We start from the raw sequence: 20126 nt of genomic DNA on the forward strand, positions 1-20126 counted from the left end.
AAGTTTCGAAGGTTCGAGCGTACGTATACGGAATTTCTTCGATCTTTCCTATACCGGGAGGAACGATATTTCAGGTATGTGATGAGAGGCGGAGACACGGGCAGAGCTTCTTTATAGCGCCACTGTGAAAACATCGATAATCTTGGAAACTTTGTACGCGTCCTCGACGATTCATGGGGCACCGTGCCGTGTTTTAAATCGTGGTAATTGTTTGCTCAGGGAGCAAGGATATTGTGATTGGCTTAGATTACTATGGATTATATTACGGATATTTCATCTCCGCGATTCGTATTTGTCTACTCGAATTAGAATTTAAGAGTACACATAGTGGTAGATATTACGATTGGTATACGTCTGACTAAACGCGGACTATTCTACTTGAAGTAATTTAAGTGGCCGTTTAAGAGAAGGTGTATTAACGGATATGCGATATCATCGGAGAAATCTATCAATGCGTTCATTCGATTCTTATGAAATGGAAGAAGGAAGAAGATTAAGTGGAGTCTACATTTGTGAAGCTTTCCTTTTTTGATAAAAATCGATATTGTCTCCGATGACAACTCTGTCCAACAGAGGCTTATAATTATTCAAGATACATCCCTGTTCGTGGGTAACAGAATATTCAGTGGTCTTGCGTAAGCAGCATGACAATTGTCCTAGATTTCCAGGAAGAAGATCGATTGATCGGAATTTTGTATTGGTATAGGATAACGACATAAAATAGTAAACATTTGTGAAACGTATTTATGATATATGTAAGAAAGTAACGAATGGACAATTATGTATTGATCTTCAAAAAAATTCTCTGGGCTAGAGAGATAATAATGCGAGTACCAGAATTATGTAAAACAGCGACCAAAGATAAAATACACAACTGAGAAAAACATTCTTCTTACAAGTCTCTCTTTGTAATCCAAGTTTCCAAACAACAGATAATAATTCCTACATCCCCTGGCAACTTCGTAATAATTTCTTAACTTTACTTCATTCTCCATAAATACCCCGATCGTTTCCAGAACGAGGATATACGTTAAACTTACGATTTGTAAACAATATTAGACACCCATGAATTAAAAAGCGAATTAAAATTTAACAAGAACAATAAAGAGTGACATGTAAATGGCACTTTAGAGGCCGCGCAGCATATTACGCGTCTATGAATCATCTCTCTTGCTCGACTTTCTTTGAAAAACTCGGGAGAACGGGAATACGGTTCTTGAACGGTGAACGTAGAACCTGAACGAGACCCAGGGACATTTAATATACATGGAACGCCGACAGAGCAATCGATGGAACTTGCTTATTGGCAATTTGTCGAGTGACGGGATGGGATGCGGGGGACCTGGTAACGAGGAGGTTGTTTTCCGAAGACAGGTCTCTGCCTCACGGCGTAAAATCGGTCCCTATCCTCGGCCATCGGATGTACAACGACGACCAGACGAGGAACGACGACGAGGGAGAGTTTGGAATCTTCCGCGGGATGCAATTTATCCTGTCGCATTAGATTCAAAATAATTGATCCCCCGGGCGGGCGCGGAATAGCGAATCGTTACTTCAGACTGATGGCGCCCCCACCGACCGAGTTTTGCCGACGAGGAAAATGAAAACTCGGTGATCACCTGCTTCCGATGAAAAATTTGACGGGGCAGATCGGCGAAGAGGAACACACCTGAACACGGTACCTTCGAACCGAATAAAATGAGTTTCCCGCGGTTGCAACGCTGGCTAAAATTCGCTATCCTCAACGGAAGTGTGAACTGGTACGTCCATTTCCTGATCTAGGTTTTAGAGACTTTGATATTGATGTTTTTGCATATTTACTTGGTTCTAAAAGGACTTAATACTGACAGATATACTGTCTGGTATTTTAATTCGATACTGCGAGAAATTGACTCGTATTTTCGCTAGATATAGATAGGAATTATTTTGACTTGTTGGAATTGTTTCGACTTGATGAGTCTGAAAGAAACTGGCTTGTATTAGGCTGTCCGAAAAGTGTCTTTCTTTTACAGACCAGTCTTTTACAACGATGTATTTTTATACAAACATGAAACCAAATCTGCCGAGCGTTGTGATCTTTATTTTGATAGAGAAAAATGAATCATACATAAATTCGATAAAATAATGTAAAATGTAAAATGTTGTAGATTTATTATTTCCTTATAAAACGAAAGAAACTATTCGGACGACCTAATGTTTTGATTCTATGCTAGGAGGAATTTATTTATATTTTAATTCGATACTAATAAAAATTGATTTTTGTGATTCGATTTGACACTGAAAGGTTTAAATTGATTTATATTTGAATTTGATTCTGAAACGATTCGGTCCTATGAGATACTGGTGTATATTTGGATATGATATCAAGAGAAATTGATTGATGTTTTTATTCGACACCGAAAGAAATTGACTTGTATTTTGATTTTATATTAAGAAAAACTAATTTGATTAGTATTTTAATTTAATACTGACTTTGATGTTCATTTTGATGCCGAGGGAAACTGTGAAACCGATCTTTTAGTATGTTGATTAATGGTACGAGGTAGTAATATTTACTTGTTCGATCGAAGCTTTAAAAGAGTAGTCCGTAGCTTTGAAGAAATAAATTGCAATATATTCTGATATTTGGCTCGGGTTTAATTTATGAACTGATTTCGATGTTCACATATTTTAGTATTCTGCGTGTTTGAAGAAAGAAAAATGATTTTTTGAAATGCATCCTGATATTTGGCTTGGGCGATATTGATTAAATTTACTGACCAATTTAATTGTCTTTGTAAATCAATGATATAAATGAAATATTTAATGAATAAAAGAACGTACGAATAATACAATGACTGAAACATGAGGCGCCCTGAATATCGCGCGTTATTTTTCAAATGTAATTCTGGATAAAGTAACTTATAATTAGAAATTAACAAGCGACATGTCTCAATTCTCTACTACAAGCATCTTGTTTGCTTGTGGGAAGCAAAGAATAATGATTCATTATAGTTGTTACTTTAATCTAAAATCCGAAGATTAATATAACCATATAGTATTAATGGAACGAAACATTTGAAAAATGTAATATAACTTCCAAGTCGCGTGACAGTGCATGGCACTGTTGCGAAAGGTGTGAAAATAAAAAGGAACGATCTATACTAGCGCATTCAGAAGTCATATGAAATTGTTTGCGAGAAGTATAACGGAAACGAATTCGTCTAAAGGTACACAATTTTTCGGTCGATCACAGGCGTTTGTCGATCAGCCACGAATTTCATCATGCGTTCGGCGATTGATGAAATCCAGTGCCGCTACGGGAGGTTGAACGCGCGAGACGCGGCTAGCCAAATCTGGTATAATAATTAAACCCGGAATCGAATTTCACGACACTTAATAGATATTGTCAAAGATAATGTATTTCGCGACACTGTGAACGCGAGGAGAAACCGTGTCGTTTAAAATGAAATTTGTATCCATGTGACGGTCGCTTTCATATTCATGGTCTATTAAAATTTGCCAACTATACGTACAGCGTAGCGAAATGATTGAAATCTGAATAAAACACGACCGACGAATACCATCGCTGTGGTATAGTATTCTCCGGTGTGCGTATGGAATTTATCTAATTAATAATCGCGGATGGTAGCGTGCATTAAATTGTCGGCAAAGTGCACTCGAGTGCAATTTATCCAGGGACAATTTGGGAAATAAAAAGAATGAAAAAAGAAAAAAAAGTAGGTGGCCGAATGGGATAAAAAAAGAGGAAGTGTCTGGCTACTCACGTATATCGAGTGCTCGAACATCGAGGCTGGGCCCGAACAGCGTCAGCAGCGCGCAGAACTTGGCAATTATTGGCAGGCAATCAGTCTTCATGGTCGCCGAGGTGTGGTGTCTTCATGGAAGCTCGTGGCAATCGCCTGAAAACACATCGAGACAAAAAATTTACTCCCAAGTTTATATACTTTCGAGCGCCGCGCCGCCCGGTAAAATTACTTTCTTAAGTTCCTGACTACTTTCTTAAGTTTCTGAATGTTACTTGCTCTACCTTGCTTTCTTTTCTTTTTTAGAACACGAAACTTCGGATGTGTGTCAGGGACGATAATCTAAGGTGGAAATTAGATAATAAGTCGATAATTCTTTAAATATCCGTGCCTTGCTACGATCTACTGCGACAGATTAAATATTTTCAAACGAATAAGCAAAGTACTACATTATCGCGATCAAATTGTTACAAACTTTTAAATCATCGATACAAACGCAAGGTAGAGATTGAATTATAAATTATTAATATTTTAAATATCTTTATTCTGCAATGATATATTACAGATTAGAAATTTCTGCAAAGATATTCTTCAATGTATTATGGAATATCATTAATCGTACTAAAATTACTACCAAGTAGGTAGTTGTAGCGCGATACTAAAATTCTGAGTGGCCTATCGATAATCGAGCTTCTTCCACGGAACTATAATAAATCATGTCGTCAAAGCACCAAGGTAGCCCGATCTTTCGGAAATAAATAGCCCGAGCAGCTCAATATACATTACAATACAAAATACCAACATTCATCTAGGCACCGTCGATCGTACCAGTCATCAATCTCCCAAGATATATCTCGTCTCGCCTTTTTATTCCTCGCGACACGCACACCATCCGTTCGCGTTCTCGAAACGTTATCGTTCCTTCTCAATTTAGTTTCTCCGTTGTCCTTGGATCCGATAAAACCATTGATCTTTACAGGGTCACACGTTCAGGGGGTAGAAACCGTCAAAAATTGGCAACTATCGTCATAAATATGAATTATATGGGAAATGAAACAAATCGACTTTTTCTGAAAACTTTTCAGTTTTGATACGAAAGTAATCAGAGTTTAATTCTTCGGGAACTAAACCATTATACTTTATGGGAATGATTAGTTTGACTTGTGGAAGGCTTATAATGAATATATGGATTCTATTTATTTGAACGAAATTTTAATTAGTTCTCAATTAGATGTACTCTTCCAGACTGACTTTATTTATTTGTAATTGAACTGCTATTAAATGAGCTCTAATAAACTATTTATCTGCAGACGAGTTTCACTGTAATATAATCCCCCATGTCTTAATATCTCGCTCGTTGATAAGATATTCTCTTCGATTATATCGACTTATTGTCAAGACATCGTGTCCTAAATCATAGACTGAAACTTAGGTTGACTAAAGATCAAAAGGAAAGCCAACCCTTTTCTTTCAATTTTCTTACTGTACGGTAAAAGAACAGACGCGTAGCGCAGATACAAGTAGAGAAGAACCTCCGCAACTATTAGAACGCTTTTATGTCTTTCCTGGTATTCGATATAATTGTATCTCGTATTTTCAATCATTTTTTAACAGATGTTAATATCCGAAAATAATAAAATAATAATTAAAAAATAGTAAACATTTTTTTCTGTATCATAAACCTTAGAACGGTCTATTTTAAACAATAAAAATGCGTATCATCAACTCAACATCTTATGTACAATTTTATCAATACATTTTCTGTAATAACATCGAACGATAGAGAATAAGGAACCCTAAGAATAGGGGATTTGATCGATTCACGAGTAAAACTACGAATGATTCAGGCATTCCTTTTGCTTGGCACGACACTAGGTAACCAGTCTGCCCTGATAGTGCCTGTGGTACGTGTATCGCCTGGAGAAACACAGAAAGACTGACTCGTAATCGAGTCCTGCTCAATTAGCCCAGCCTTGCACTTTTGCGTTCCTCTGCCAGATCGTGTGAAAGACTAAGTAAGAGGAAACGAGACGAGAGAAAAGGGGAGGCATTCCTTTGGCTTTGCTCCATTTTTACTGCAGACGGAAACGGCTCTTACGGTCACGCAACTACTATTCGACGTGCCATCTGGTTGGTCTATCGGCGAAATAAAGAACGGAATTTCGCCCGATTTGGCCCCGGCAACTAGACAAAGCGTAATTAACGGCATGAGATGTAATTGATTGAGACGAAAGGCGTGGAAGTCTCTGTCAGCCTGTGCCTGAATGCTTCTGATATTTTGGCTGCATTCCTAGCGACTGTGACGCGATACGAAAGATTCGAAAAGTGCAAAATGGTATTTTATGGAAGGATTTAAGATGCACGTACTGTTACATCGACAAGTTCTAACGTATACGTATTTTCATATTTAAAAATTGTAAAACACGTGTATCGCGGTATTGCGTATTTCGATTCTTGAAAATTTTGCCATTCGTGAGACCCGGTGACTGGAGTTTTAAAAAAATTCGATAAATAAGGTTTCTCAAGAGAACGCACTTTTAGGAAAGTATACCGTATCAGTAAAAATTATTATACGATTCATAGAATCTATACACCGTGCTATAACTAAAATCCTACAGTGAAATAGGTCTTAAATTCCATAAGACCCGATAAAGAAGGTCACAAAACACAAAGGACTCGCCATAAAAGTATCTCTAAATCTATAACACCCTGACCATAAAACCTTAAACCTTCAAGATACGGTACAACTAAACCGAGATATCGTTGTACTTGATAAAAGAATCACCTTAATCTATAGTGCCTATCAACGAGATCCCCGACTCTCGTCTCAAGAATCTCGAGGGTCTGGGTGTTCCGAAAGGTTCCGCTGGTTTCAAGAATTTCCGGGGGTATCAAGGGTTTCGGAAGGGTTTCCATGAGATTCTGGAAGATTCTACGAATTCAGAAGTTCCAGGCGTCCTCAGGAGTATCGAGGATCTCGGTGGTTCCGAGGAGGTCCAGAACGTCTCAGGACATCTCTACGTTCCCTATGTAAGTGAACGTTTCAATATATTGCGAATCTAGGGAATTCTAAAATATTTGACTCTCGAGAAACGAAAGGTTCTAATAATTCTAAAAACTTTCTGAATTTGTACTTTTCGAACTTTTGAACTGTTCTCGAGGATGTAAAAGTTCCTAAAATATTTCAGAGGTGGCAAAGATTCTACGAAGTTCCAAAGATTTGTTCCGAATTCTAGGGAATTTGTGAGGCTTCGGAACTGTTCAGATCTACCTTCAAGACCTTGAAGATGCCAAAATGCTCTGACAACATCGATGTTTCTAGGAACCTTGGTAACCATCAATAGCTCACCTAGATTCCGACAACTCTTGGAACCTCCGGGATCACCGCAAACCATTGAGACTCTGAATACCTTCGGAAACCCTGGAACCACCGATATCTGTCCAAAACTATCGGTACTCTTGGAACCTCGTTAACCGTTATGTGGATCCAAGGTCATTTGTAATTGCTTCTGAGGATCTACATTCTTAGGTATGGCTGTATCTAATTCTACGGACCTAGTTGTGCAATCGAACATGTAATATTACTTTTGCCAAGTTGAATAATATTGTAACAGGGGATTCTTCCTTTTGCGTCATTTTTTACTCACTATAGCAGCAATATAAATATAATTTTTATCGTGGATACTTCATTAAACTCGACGTGCTTAAATTAGGTTGGTGGTAACTTTTATTATATTTCTACCAAACTAAGTCTACAGTTTCTCGAACATTATGCAAAGGTTTGACAAAATGAAGTTTGCTTGTATGCTCGGAATATTTGTTTCGAAATTCCAGAAACCAGTTACTACTCATTTTATTTACTTAATATTCGAGATATCGCCAATGACCAATTTTCTACCGCATACATACGACTACAGCGTTCCACGTCTATGACTGTCAAATATGATCATCGAATCAATCGAGTTCAGATGGCATCTACATATATCGTATGAATTTAAGAATACCAACATGTGATTACACAAGTGTCTCCGCATTTGACATTGTTTTTGTCATATTAGCATTATACTATACGTTATATTATATAAAGATTGTTGTTCGCTGCTTTTACGTAGCATAATTAATCCATCATTTTCAAAATGTCGATAACCGTATTCGATGCAATTTACAATCATAGTAGAATGATACGTATCGTGATTTTTATTAACTTTTTATTACCAGACTCGGTATATTAGATTATCTATTAATTAAATGGTGCCATTCTCGTAACATTCGTGTGTCTGTATCAGATATCCTCATCAATGAGTCGCTAATTGCAAATATTGTGAATGTACATATTTCCAACAGGGGAAATTTTGTGTATATCGTTGTCCTTTTTTCGTGAAAACAATTAACCGCACTCGACATTCATCGATTACGTTTTCATGGATTTGATAGCCGAGATATATGTACATCTCCTATTTCGATGACCGTGTCTAAAGGAGCCTATCCCATTGCAGTATCGATCGTCCAATGTGACTGCAATAGCTCGTTATCCATTGTCGAAGTTCATAGTACACGCAGTTCACTTCGTCCAAGACATTTCTCTGGTATCGCTATTAAACTTCGAATGTATCTTTTGACACATTAACTGCTACGCGAATTTTATATATTTTCCCATAGGAATCGCAATAGATTGAAATATACTATACGGAAACGTTAAATTTTTGCATAATATTATATCGCACTTGCGCACATTCTTCTCTAATAATGTCAATAAATCAGTCACATAGTTGACAATTTTTCAGTCCATGAAATTTATCTTGTTTTAAACATCGTAAAAAATATAGTAAATCGTGAGTCATCGATGACTACCGTGGCAGTTAACGTGTTAATTTCTCCGCTTCTGTTTCGCGCGTTAATCGCCCTAGAAGTCTTCTGCGTGCGAACTCTAATTTTTATCTGCGTCATTATGCGACCTAGAATTTTTCAACAATTGTACCAACAACTCGCGAGAGAGAAAAATAAGAGAAGAATATTGAAGATAGAAAGGACTGCAAGAACGGCAAGACGGTTACTCAGAAGACATAAACGAGCACAGTATCGCGACGAAGTTTCACCGTTAAAGGCAAGACAAGAACGGTTTCGGTGAAATTTTTCGAGATCCGGAAGTAGTTTCCAAGGACTTGCAGCGTAATGACGAGGATTGTGCGAGGTCAATTCCTTTCTGCTGCCGTTGCAAAATACATTCGAGATTTTATGGACCACGAGAACCGGAGTCAGTGAAACTTGCGGATTGTAGTCAGTCGAATGCTCGAAATCCCGAAAGACAGATCCCAGACGATACCTGCGCAGAGGCTTACCTCGTATCGCGGGCCAGATAACCGTGCCTTCGAAATTTACCCTCGAAAATCGTCGAAAAACGACCACGTCTCATTGAACGTTTCCCCATCGACGATTTTACGAGCGGCAAGATTTTACCAAATCGAATATGAGAATACGTTAGCATACGAAATGACGGGAAAAGAATTATTGATTTATCCTTAGGTAATGTAGGAACGTTTTTTGAAGTTAAGGGGATTTTACAGATAGGGAAATAAAAAAGTGTGAGTGACATAGAGTTTTAATAGAATGCTTGAAATGATGATGCGAATGAAAGTTGCATGGTAATTTAAGATTTTGGGTAATATGGCAGACAACCAAATCTAAAATTCATTCGTTCGATAACGAATAATTTATTTTTCTATTATTTTCCTTGTTTCTCATTTAACTAACGATATATTAAATTTCCTATCATTTAGTAATATGATAATACGAGAGACCCACTGAATGATACGAAATTTAATATACTCGAATCTAATTAATTAGTACGTAAAAGCTATAATAGATACAACGGTCTGCCAATGTGTGCTTATTGTAGCCAATACTTATTCTATCTATTCCTATAAGAGCTCTATTTATACTATCATCGCTATTCTATTATCATCGCTATTCTATTATCATCGCTATCTACTATTATACTATCATCGTCTATTGCAATGTTATAGTCTGAATGTTACGTACGAACATGTACTTACAGTCATGGAAATTTTCGTCGCACGCGGAGATTCCGTTAATGAAAATCGCCGAACTGACCAGGTCGGAGAGGGCCACTTGAAACACAACACAACACCGTTTCTCGGCCCTTTGAAATTGGGTTAATTAAAACGCACCGTTTGCTGATTCGAACTTTATCTCTCTTTGTAATTTTGGAAACCAATTCCATTATACCGTCGGTGGCTCGACCTTCTTTTTTACTCTGTTGCTGCGGAGTGTATTGCACCCTGTTGTTGTGGACTCATGCGGAGGAAATTAAGCAGCCGTGGAGTTTGCACTATTTGGTAAATTATTTGTACTGAAAATGATGCTTCGAATGTAGGCTTCGAAAATTTGTTCGATCGTGAATGTTTCGCGATATATTTCCAGCGTATTACACGTTCATTATATATGTTACATAGATTATGTTCCAACGATTAAAAAACTACGAAAACTATTACTGAAACGAAATTTGATATTTGGAAATACTTCAAGATTTTTTCTTAGCACCAAAATATTAATTGACCGATCGATTACCTAAGTAGCACTTAGTTCAAGCAATTTAATAAATTCCCATGTCACGATTAACAAAAACAATTCTTATATTTAAAAATGATAGACATGAAATTTACTTTATAGCCGTTAGAAGAAACGCAGAATCTCCCACTTGTAACAAATATTACGAACACGTGACGATAAATATTCCTCTTATCGTTCGCTACCTTCCACCGAAGTAGTTTGCCTGGCAAACAGTTAAATTCTAGACTTTCCAAGACTATCCCCCGGGCAAATTACCCTCGGCAAAGGTTAATACATTCTGGGCGGCAATATTGTTCTCGACAATTGAGAAATCGGAATCGCGGGATATCTGTGTATCCTGCTGTGCCGCGGTTGCTTGTCCGCGTGTAAGACGTAATCCCAAAGGAGTTTTCGTCCTGAATAGCTTGTGGAACACCCCTACACCCTGGTGGACCTATCGTTGCCTATTATCGCGTACCCTGCGGTTTTAAGCTATCGCAACACATAAGAGTGCCGGGAGAATTTCGCCCTTCCGTTTCACGCGAATCCGCCAGAACCCTTCGTGGAATTTCCTTTCGCAGTGTCCCGCGGCTTTCTCGAGTCTATCGTTTCGAGATAACGACCACGTGTTTGTGGAATCTATTTAGCACTTACCCTTCCCCTGGTCACGTATGTCGCAATATTTTTCACAGACTACATGCTACTGACTGCATGCCTGAAATTCTGACTGTTTTACGGTTGCATGAATTATTTAGAGATAGGATGATGACGTGAGGGTAATTGGTGTAAAATGGTTGTTATGGGTAGGAAGGGTAGAGTGACGTGTCTAATATATTAGAGGTTCTATTTGGAGGTGGTCGGAGGTAGGTTGTAGTTTAATATTATGGTGTTATTTATTAGAGATATTATAGCGCAGGGATGCATCATAGGTAATATCATATATATATTGATTAATTACGAGATGAAGGTTCTAAGATTTAGAGTATTGTTATTGTTGTGTTTTATCATTTAGCATTAAATTATCTTGAGTGTGATGAGAAATAAATTATTATGTTTCGTTGTGATACATAGATGAAAATGTAAATTTAGAGGAGAATTGAGAAAAGTGATAAATGGTATAGCTTATCATAGATTGTAATAATGATAACTTGTACATAATTTTTATATAATTTCGACTATTTCCGATCCGAAAGATCAACCCAATTTTCACAGTCCCTATTCCAATTTTCCGTTAACGACACAATAAGAATACTTCAACGCGTACTTGTATCCAAAGATGAATAATGCAGTCGACAGTATAGCGAAAAGTGACGAAATTAATGAAATATTTTACCTAAATATATCAAATATACAATTAAATTCAACTTATAATGAAAGAATTAATTATTTATACTCTCATAATAATAAATTACTATATATGTACATACCATCATAACATGGGCAAACTGGGGTTTATTATAACAGAAAAATGAATGTTCAACAGCGGTATAAATGAATACATGCAATAACAGAAATACCGGGTCCCTGTAAAATACTGTATAATAATCAGCCGCTATTTGCACCACTTTTAAAGCTAACTCGTCATACGGGGCGCAGTAATCTGAAAAATTACCCTGGGTCTTTGCACCTCGGTCGCGTACCGTTCGGCAAGATTAATAGAACGCGCAGTGTCACTCGGCTAACTTTCCTGTGTTATCCATATATCTCATCGGGTTCGCAGGTCGCATTTTTCCCATCAACGCGTTCACACCGTTCACTTTTTACCATACCTTTCTTTCTCTCTCTCTCTCTCTCTCTCTCTCTGGTGGGTTATAGATCTGTTAGCGCGGTACATTTCTGTAATTCCTCGGGCCGTGCTTTTGAAAATTTGCATACCGTTCATGGTATGCGTGACGGTTTTCGTTCGTGTCACACAGGTTTGATTCTCTCTAGTCTTCTATCGATTTACGATCGTATCGTTTCGCTATCGTTAAACGATATCTCCGATAGCAGACATTCGTGCGCCTACTTGTGTTCGCTTCGTGTCTATGGATCGCGGCATCATTTGGTTGAAACAGACCAAAGCCGTATCGAAGCAGAGATACGTGCGACACTTTCCGCGCAATTTTTCCCTTTCCTTTTGTTTCTTCTCTCCTTTATCCGTGTTTATTCGTTTGTGCCATGCCGGCAATAGAAACAGAGTAGAGTCGTGGAGAGCAGAGAGCAGCACGGTTTGCGAAATGAATACCGCTGTTTACCCTTGATAATATAACAGTAATAATCGCCCGGGTTCCACGAGAGCAATTCTGAATAGAAACTCTCACTTAAATACAAATTCTTCGCGAAATTACCAAATGAAATTCCACTTTCGGTATATACGTTCGGTGTGTACGTATTTGCGTACTGATTATACATCGAGATGGTTTTGCTCTGCACATGAACTTCGACGTCTCTTCGAAAGGAACAGGTGGAGAGGAGGAGGAGCATTCGTTTTTTCAACTTGGCATCGTTTAAGTATTACATCGCCGATGTTTAAGTATTATATCTAGTTTCTGTTACACCGTTGCGTTCACGATTTTATAAAAAAATGCATCGATAAGCGATAAGTTCTGGTTGCATCTCTTCCACGGTCGTTGCGCGATGGTAGCGCGCGCATTATTTTATCCGAGCCACCGGTGCATCTAGGCGATCGACTTTTTCTTCTTGGTTGAAAAAGAAACGAAGAAAAAGAAGGGAGAAAAAGAATAGGAGAAATCGAGGGTGGAAAGTAGAAACAAGAGGAAAAGAAGCAGAATGTGGATTCGTTTCCGCAATAAAGCGTATCCATCTCGAATCATTGTCTCGTACACAATTAATTAATCGCCGTGGAATTTCGTGTTTCTCGTTATATCTCGAGGACTCTTCTCGCGAGCAGTTTTCCATGGTTTTTATCTCCGTTCCGCGTCGTAAAAACCGGCCCACTCGTTACTCGCAGCCACGTTGCATGCGCTTTTTATCGCGTGAAATAATGCAACCGCTCGTCGATTGTTTTCACGGTGAAAACGTTTAATGTGGGATAGGAAATTGCGTTCATACAGTTTCTCATCGATCGCTCGTAACACGCCTCGCGCGACTTTTCCGCTTTTTCATAAGGCACGAATAACGCGCACGCGACTCTACGCGTGCTCGATTAAGTTTCGTTGAAATTTTCACAGCTTTCATAGATGTCGCTGAATATTTGATGTCGATGTTCAAGCCAATAACATGTGCTGGTCACGGACGCATGTGTGCGGCCCTATCTTTCGATTTTATGCGGAAATCGTTCGAATATTCTTCTAGCGTGATTGGGAACTCGTCGCGAATTAGTTTGATCGCGTCATGTCGTTTCTGTTCTATCGTTCGTGAAATTGCAGGGTGCGTGGGATTTATATTAAGTTCATTGTCACGCATGGAAACTTCGTGTGTGTCAATCGTTACGTCGATAAAGTGTTATCGCAGTTACAGGATTCGATAAATTATGTCGAACGTTTTCGTTCGAACGTACTTTCATATACAGAAAGCTAAAGACATTTCTGATGAAAAAGATATGAAGTTTCTTATTAACAATAAGTGTTCATACTTTACTTCATACTTTGCAAATCATCATATAATTTTCTTTTCGTGGACGAAACACGAGAAAAAGACTATTTTGTAATATTTACCATCTTTTCGGAAACACAACTGTTAGTTTCGAAAAGCATCGCTGCAAAATGCTACTAAAATTACCGATCGTATTAACACACTCAATTCGGAAAACGTGAACGTACGCGTTGTCGGGATTTTCTATTTTCTTGCGGGTGACGCCTCAGTAAATGGATACATGTTGTAGAAAAGTCAATTTCCGCCACCAGGGACCGCCTTCTATTTTGTGTGCCGTACCGAGTGTGTCGAAGAAACTTCAGAATCCAAAGAGTCGTCGGTAACGAACGAACCAATTTTTTCCCCTAATCGGTCGCTTTTAACAACGCACGTTCGCTCGATACTCGCTGACAGAATAGTCGAAACGATTTCGTGAAGTTCTCGATGGTTTCTCGGGAGCGTCCGGATTAAAGATCGAACCTGTTCCTCGCGCACAATGCATCGGTTCATGCTCGTTAGGCGATGAACGCGCGGTTGGCACGCGATACACAGCGTTGCGGCAGCGAACGCGGCTAATGAAGTCCCTGGCAGCTAGCAGGCGCGCGTTTCACGCTGTCGGCATTGTCGAGGACGTACAGGGGAATAGAAACAGAGACTCGTTACATTGTTCGGTTAACCTGGAGCCGTTTTGCGTGTACGTGTACAATTTTCCTCCTACTCCGCCTCTATCACCTATCCGCCCACTTTCTACCTTCTCCTATACTGATGAACGTATGCATGTATATCGCCGCGATAAGAGCGTGTTACGCGTTCCATTCAACACGCGGAGCCTGCACGTCTCTCAAACTGCGTTGTTCTTCTCGCTCGCGTATATATGCGATCTCTTTATGGACCACAAAGCTTGCCAGAGCGCTTCTCGCACGCCGTTGGGATCGTGTTTCCTCGCCAACGTTACCACCGTCAACGAATCCTCTCGGCCGGAAGGTATCTAATAAATCTCCGTTGGAGGCGAGAGGTTCCTCGTTAGAAGCGGAAAGCTTCTTTCCTGGATTTTAGAATTTACCAGAACAACTACGAATCGTTGTATGCAAACTGCTGCATGATTATTTTTTAATGTTTCAGGGAAGAGATTTCTATTGTTCTTGGCATACTCGGGGGAATTTGGCGAAATCTGCTGAAATCTGGGTGATTAGAAGCATCGTCTTTCACGAACGTTTCTTCGTTTGTAATTAACGTTCGATGGATTCAGATTATTTTCACTTGTTTCGGAGCAGAGATTTCCATGGTTGTTGAGATATTTGGTGAAATTTGGAGGCGATTTTGCACGTCAACGATTTTTAATAATTTAACGCTCGCGTCAATCATTTTTGGGGCAAAATTGTTCTTTGACTGAGCTTAGTCGAACGCTTGTCGAGAAATTTGATGGAACGTGGAGGAATTTTTGGAGATTAGGAAGATTATTTTTAGTAAGTTGATCGAATGATTCTAGATTGCTGTAGTTAACATTCGACGGATTCAGTTCACGCCACTAACCGACGACACTCGGCACTTATCGAGCTTCTACCATGTGTAAATTGATAACAGGGGTTGGTGACCTTAGCTTCTGCTCGGGATTATGGGATTTTAATCGTCATTTGCACGCCTTCCGTGTCAATGAGTTAGGCTAATAAGCCGGAAAGCGTAGGGGTTAGGTGCCGTGGAAGAGATTAGGAGCACGTAAAATGAAACTTTGCTGATGTTTGGTGATATTCAATTTCTAATTTCGATTTTTCACAGAAATTAATAATCTTAACACGTGACGCTGTAGAATATCCAGCAGAGTTTATAGCATAAATGTATACGAATTTAATATATATATTAATATTCTTTACTTCTCGGGCAAAAATATGTTGGAATTATAGGGAAGAAGCTCTTTTAGCGTAAGGCTTCGTTTTGAAGATAATTAGTTTTGAAAATTTCTACGTACATATGTATTTAACCAATAAGCGTGATATTGACTTCAATAAATATTGTTTCAATATTTCTGCGAAATAAACCACTAAATATAAATATAAAAAACAGATAATAAACATTCAGCTGAATGTGAAATCTCGAATTCATTGACACAATTTTCTTTCACCAACAGTCTCCGTCTCTGTCTCCAAATCGAATATAAAAAATTTCTCGAATGAAATCTATTAGCAACATCTCTCTCTCTCTCTCTCTCTCTCTCAACATCTTCGAAGCTCTCGATTTCACTTGCACTACCATCGTCTGGAAGAGACAGAACCCAGCCATCGTAGACCGTAAACGAGCGAAACGTGTACACTCGTAAAGTCGTCGATTTTATCGCGGTGTTTCCATTTCAATGACACGACGGCGCGGGGGAGAGTTCAGCAACGAAGAAATCCGGTTCGGTCGCGGGTTGTTCGTCGCACCTTTCGTTGAGCTGCGAGTGCTCTTATCGCCGACGCGCCGATACGTTCGTATACGCGACCGATATCGTGGAAGCAGTGTACATACGTTACCATTCGACCGTGCTGCTAGGAAACTGGCGACGCGACGCCTCGAACCAAGCCTCAGATCTGAAGTTATGATAACGCGTGAGAAACGCGTGTAACATGTTTCACCGTAGCGTTTTGTTCGCCTTTCCCTCTGGCGCGGCGTCCACCGTGTGTTTTATCGTTGCCGGCCGTGCCGGCGACTCTGACCCCGACGTCGCGTACACACGCTCACGATCGTTAATGGACATCGTCTCTAAATCTCTTCCGATCTCCTACTTTTCTCCTTTCTCTGCTTTCTTTGCGAACTCTGGCACCGTGACATTGTTTTGCGTTCCAGAACGATTCGAGCGTGTAGATAGAAATGTGCGATTGTACATTAACATTTCAAGGAGGTTTGTTCCTGGTAAATGTGATACATCTACTGCATTAGAGAATATAGACGAATTTGTTAAATTATTATAAATAATATAAAAATATTATAAAATATAATAATAGAATAAGTAGTATAGATTCCTCCATAATATAAAGATGCTAAAGAAGCCTTACGTTAAAATATCCCCTTGAAATAAAATAAAGATCGTACCGATACATTGTAAACGTTCGACAATCGCTTAAAACCCTCGAAACGATACCACATGTAGTAAAATAATAGCTAGTTTAGTAGGCAAGCTGATGATCAATCGAGTAACATTCAGCAGGGGCTAAATCCTCTTAAGTCCTCTTTAATTTTCCATATCACAATGCTTGTTGAAAATAATGATAATATGAAGCGCAACGCATCCCCATTCATTCACTGACGCACGGTTTAAGCGCATTGTGGCGGGTAATTATCGGTAATTAGCGGTCAAAGCCATCCCTTCTCCCTTCTCTGTAACAGTTTTGACAGGCTCAACAGTCACACGCAGATATAATTTCATGGGAGACGAACGAAAATTCATCGATCGTGTTCTTGTTCTGTCAATTTTTTTGTTCTTGCCATTAGGTTTGTGAGCTCGCGCTTCGTGCATCTACGTTTCGTGTCGCCCTGCTGTTAGAGAACGCCGGTTGCCGGAAGCGACGTGTAATTTACTGGAATTACATTTAATCATTAATGCCGTGTCTACGTTCAAGATGTACGGAACCGATACCGCGTCGCTGGTAATGACCGATGAATATTTTTATCGTCGATTCATTATTTCCCTATCTGAAAGCCGCGTGTCGTGAAAATCGCTTCGTGCGTGTACCCGAACAAATATTTCAGATCGATACATTTTACTCTGTGCACGAAATCTATTAATATTATGCGATAAATATGCGGAGGAAAATATTCGTTCAGCGAATAATCACATTCTTTAGTTTGATGCTAAGATGAATTTTAAATAATATGGAAAAAATTAAATCGAAAGATGGCAAATAATTGTACAAATAAAAGAACATATGTTACTGATTGATTACTTACAGACATGTTTTTAGTTTCACCCATTGTACGTATGAAGAAAAGGAAATTATTTATAGGGTGACACATATTAAATAATTTAATAAGGTTTTTCTAAAGAGTCTGGCTCGTAACTACGTAAAGTGTTTCTCTAATAATCGGTGAGTCGAGGAGTTAATACTTGGAAACTTTTGAAAGATAGCATAGCGTCTGCAAGCCAACATTAAAACTGAAGTTCGTTCCAATTACTTGCTATACAGATAATCAACCGTATACCAGTGCATCATAAAACTAGTTATAACTTGGAAGTTAAGATATATGAATAAAATAACTGTCATTTACCTTGCTTCTATCCTGATATCTCTCAATTCGGGAAATTCATTTACCTATATTCAAAACCTCATACCAAAAACTTTCATCAATGCTACAGATATTTAAGCTGGTAACGAAATAAAACAAGGTCGTGAATATTCAAACGGAATGTACCCTCTTCTTTCGATCAAATATTTAAAAACAATTTTCTAAACCTCACGCGACATCGTCGCCGAGGACATTCGGGTAAGTTGAACGTTACACGGTTCTCTTCACGAGTCGTTCGAGTTCACTGTTCGTTGAATAGGGAACGAGATTCAATTTGTTCGACCAAGTTGGGAGGTTTTTCAGGGGCGCGGTAGAACGCCACCGTATCGACATAGCCACTGTGTCATTATCGTTCCGCCGATAGAAGTAGTATGCATAAGTTACTATTCAGACAAGTAGTTCAAGGAACGCGCGTTCGCGTCATCTCGAAAGGGAGAATTCTGCTCCGGTAGGAGCGGCTATTGCGATAAGATATGAGAAATATGCTCGGCACATTTTCCCACCATTGTTGCACCCCCCGTTTCGATCCAACCACCCGTCTCCCTATATACGCCGGGCTTCTTTAAACGATCCCTTCTCCATGCACCGCACAAAACGTTCCCCATCCTCCTCTTACATCCTCCTCGATCCTCTGTATCCTCAGTTCCCGCTTCAAGATTTTTCTTGTTCATAAAAAGTTACTGTTCTCCGGCTCTCGATTCTCAGGAATTTGCGACTACGCACGACGAGATAAAACGAAACGGTACGGTTTCCTGGAACCTTCTTGTTCGAATCATTCGGTGATAACATGTCGTTGAAAAGGATAAGGGACATTCTACTCAATCGGCAATGGAGAGGAAGATTAGCCGTAGAACGTAACATACTTTACGGATCTCCGTACGGAACTGGTGGCTCGGAGAATTTTCGAACGAAATTTCCAGAAAGATAGAGAAGAGTAGGTAATTTTGAGTAGCGCTGAGTGCAACAAGTTCTGGGTAGGGTTCGGCTATGGTTGGAGGAATCCAATATCCGAATACCATTAAACAGAACGCTCGATTACTCGAAACACGCCTGTGCGAAACCAAACAAACGCTCTACCCCGATACGTGACGAAGCGTAAGTAAAGCTGCAATCAAACTGGTTGTCGAAATAGTCAACAGTTAGAATTACCAAATCTCCTTACTCAATAAACGAAAATAAATATTAAAAATCATAGAAATATATTATGTTTATTTTCCAAAAATATCTACGCGAAATATTCTATTAATTCTATGTAATTAATCCTTTCTTTGCTAGTGGAAATCTTTGCAATGAAATTCTCCTTTGCAAAACCAGGGTTCTCTTGTATTTGGAAACGAATTAATATTATCAATGAAATTGTCCAAGTTGCAAATTACAAATTGTTATTACTCACAGATTAGTAAATATTCTTCCATATACGATCGATAAATGGTGGGAAATATAAACATCGCTTAATATAAAATTGCCAAAATTACCAAACATTTTCCCAGAATATAACAATTAGTTTCTTTTCATGGATATTTCTTTTTCTATCATCCTTAAGCTTGATACTGGCAAATTTCGTGGTAAAATAAATAAAACTTTCCAGAAATAAATTCTACGAACCGCAAATAATCCGACTATTCTATTCTTAATTTTATAGTATTATAAAATTACAAAGATCCATAATCTCGAACTACCAACTCGTCAATTCTCTAACATTCGATAGTCATTGACAAATTATTGCGCGAGAAACTCAGAATCTATTTCAATGATTTCATTTTCACCCCCACACGTTCCGAATCTTTGGTGTGACACGCGGCAGCTAGAAACTCCCCTCTAAGCATCCCCCGCGGTGTCGTAAAGCGGCTCTGAAAGTTCCATAAAATCCCCGCAATATCGCAATATCGGAGTCGGGAGTTTCTCATTGGGAGAAGGGAGATAGCTAGTGAGGGTCTTAATTTTATTTAATACGGTTCGCGATCCACTCTCTTAATT

General features: G+C 38.9%; 1 protein-coding gene across 3 annotated transcripts in view; it reads right to left on the minus strand.

Moving 5' to 3' along the window:
• LOC122569552 (discoidin domain-containing receptor 2-like) overlaps window positions 1-20126 on the minus strand; it is a 141094-nt gene that overhangs the window by 73687 nt on the left and 47281 nt on the right. For all 3 annotated transcript variants that reach the window (XM_043730756.1, XM_043730755.1, XM_043730754.1), the window contains exon 2: window positions 3768-3902. In XM_043730756.1, the coding sequence (XP_043586691.1) occupies window positions 3768-3858 (91 nt within the window). In that variant the 5' untranslated portion in view covers window positions 3859-3902. The remainder of the gene's footprint in view (window positions 1-3767; window positions 3903-20126) is intronic.

This window comes from Bombus pyrosoma, linkage group LG7 (assembly GCF_014825855.1).
Source record: "Bombus pyrosoma isolate SC7728 linkage group LG7, ASM1482585v1, whole genome shotgun sequence".
NCBI classification, from domain to species: Eukaryota; Metazoa; Arthropoda; class Insecta; order Hymenoptera; family Apidae; genus Bombus; species Bombus pyrosoma.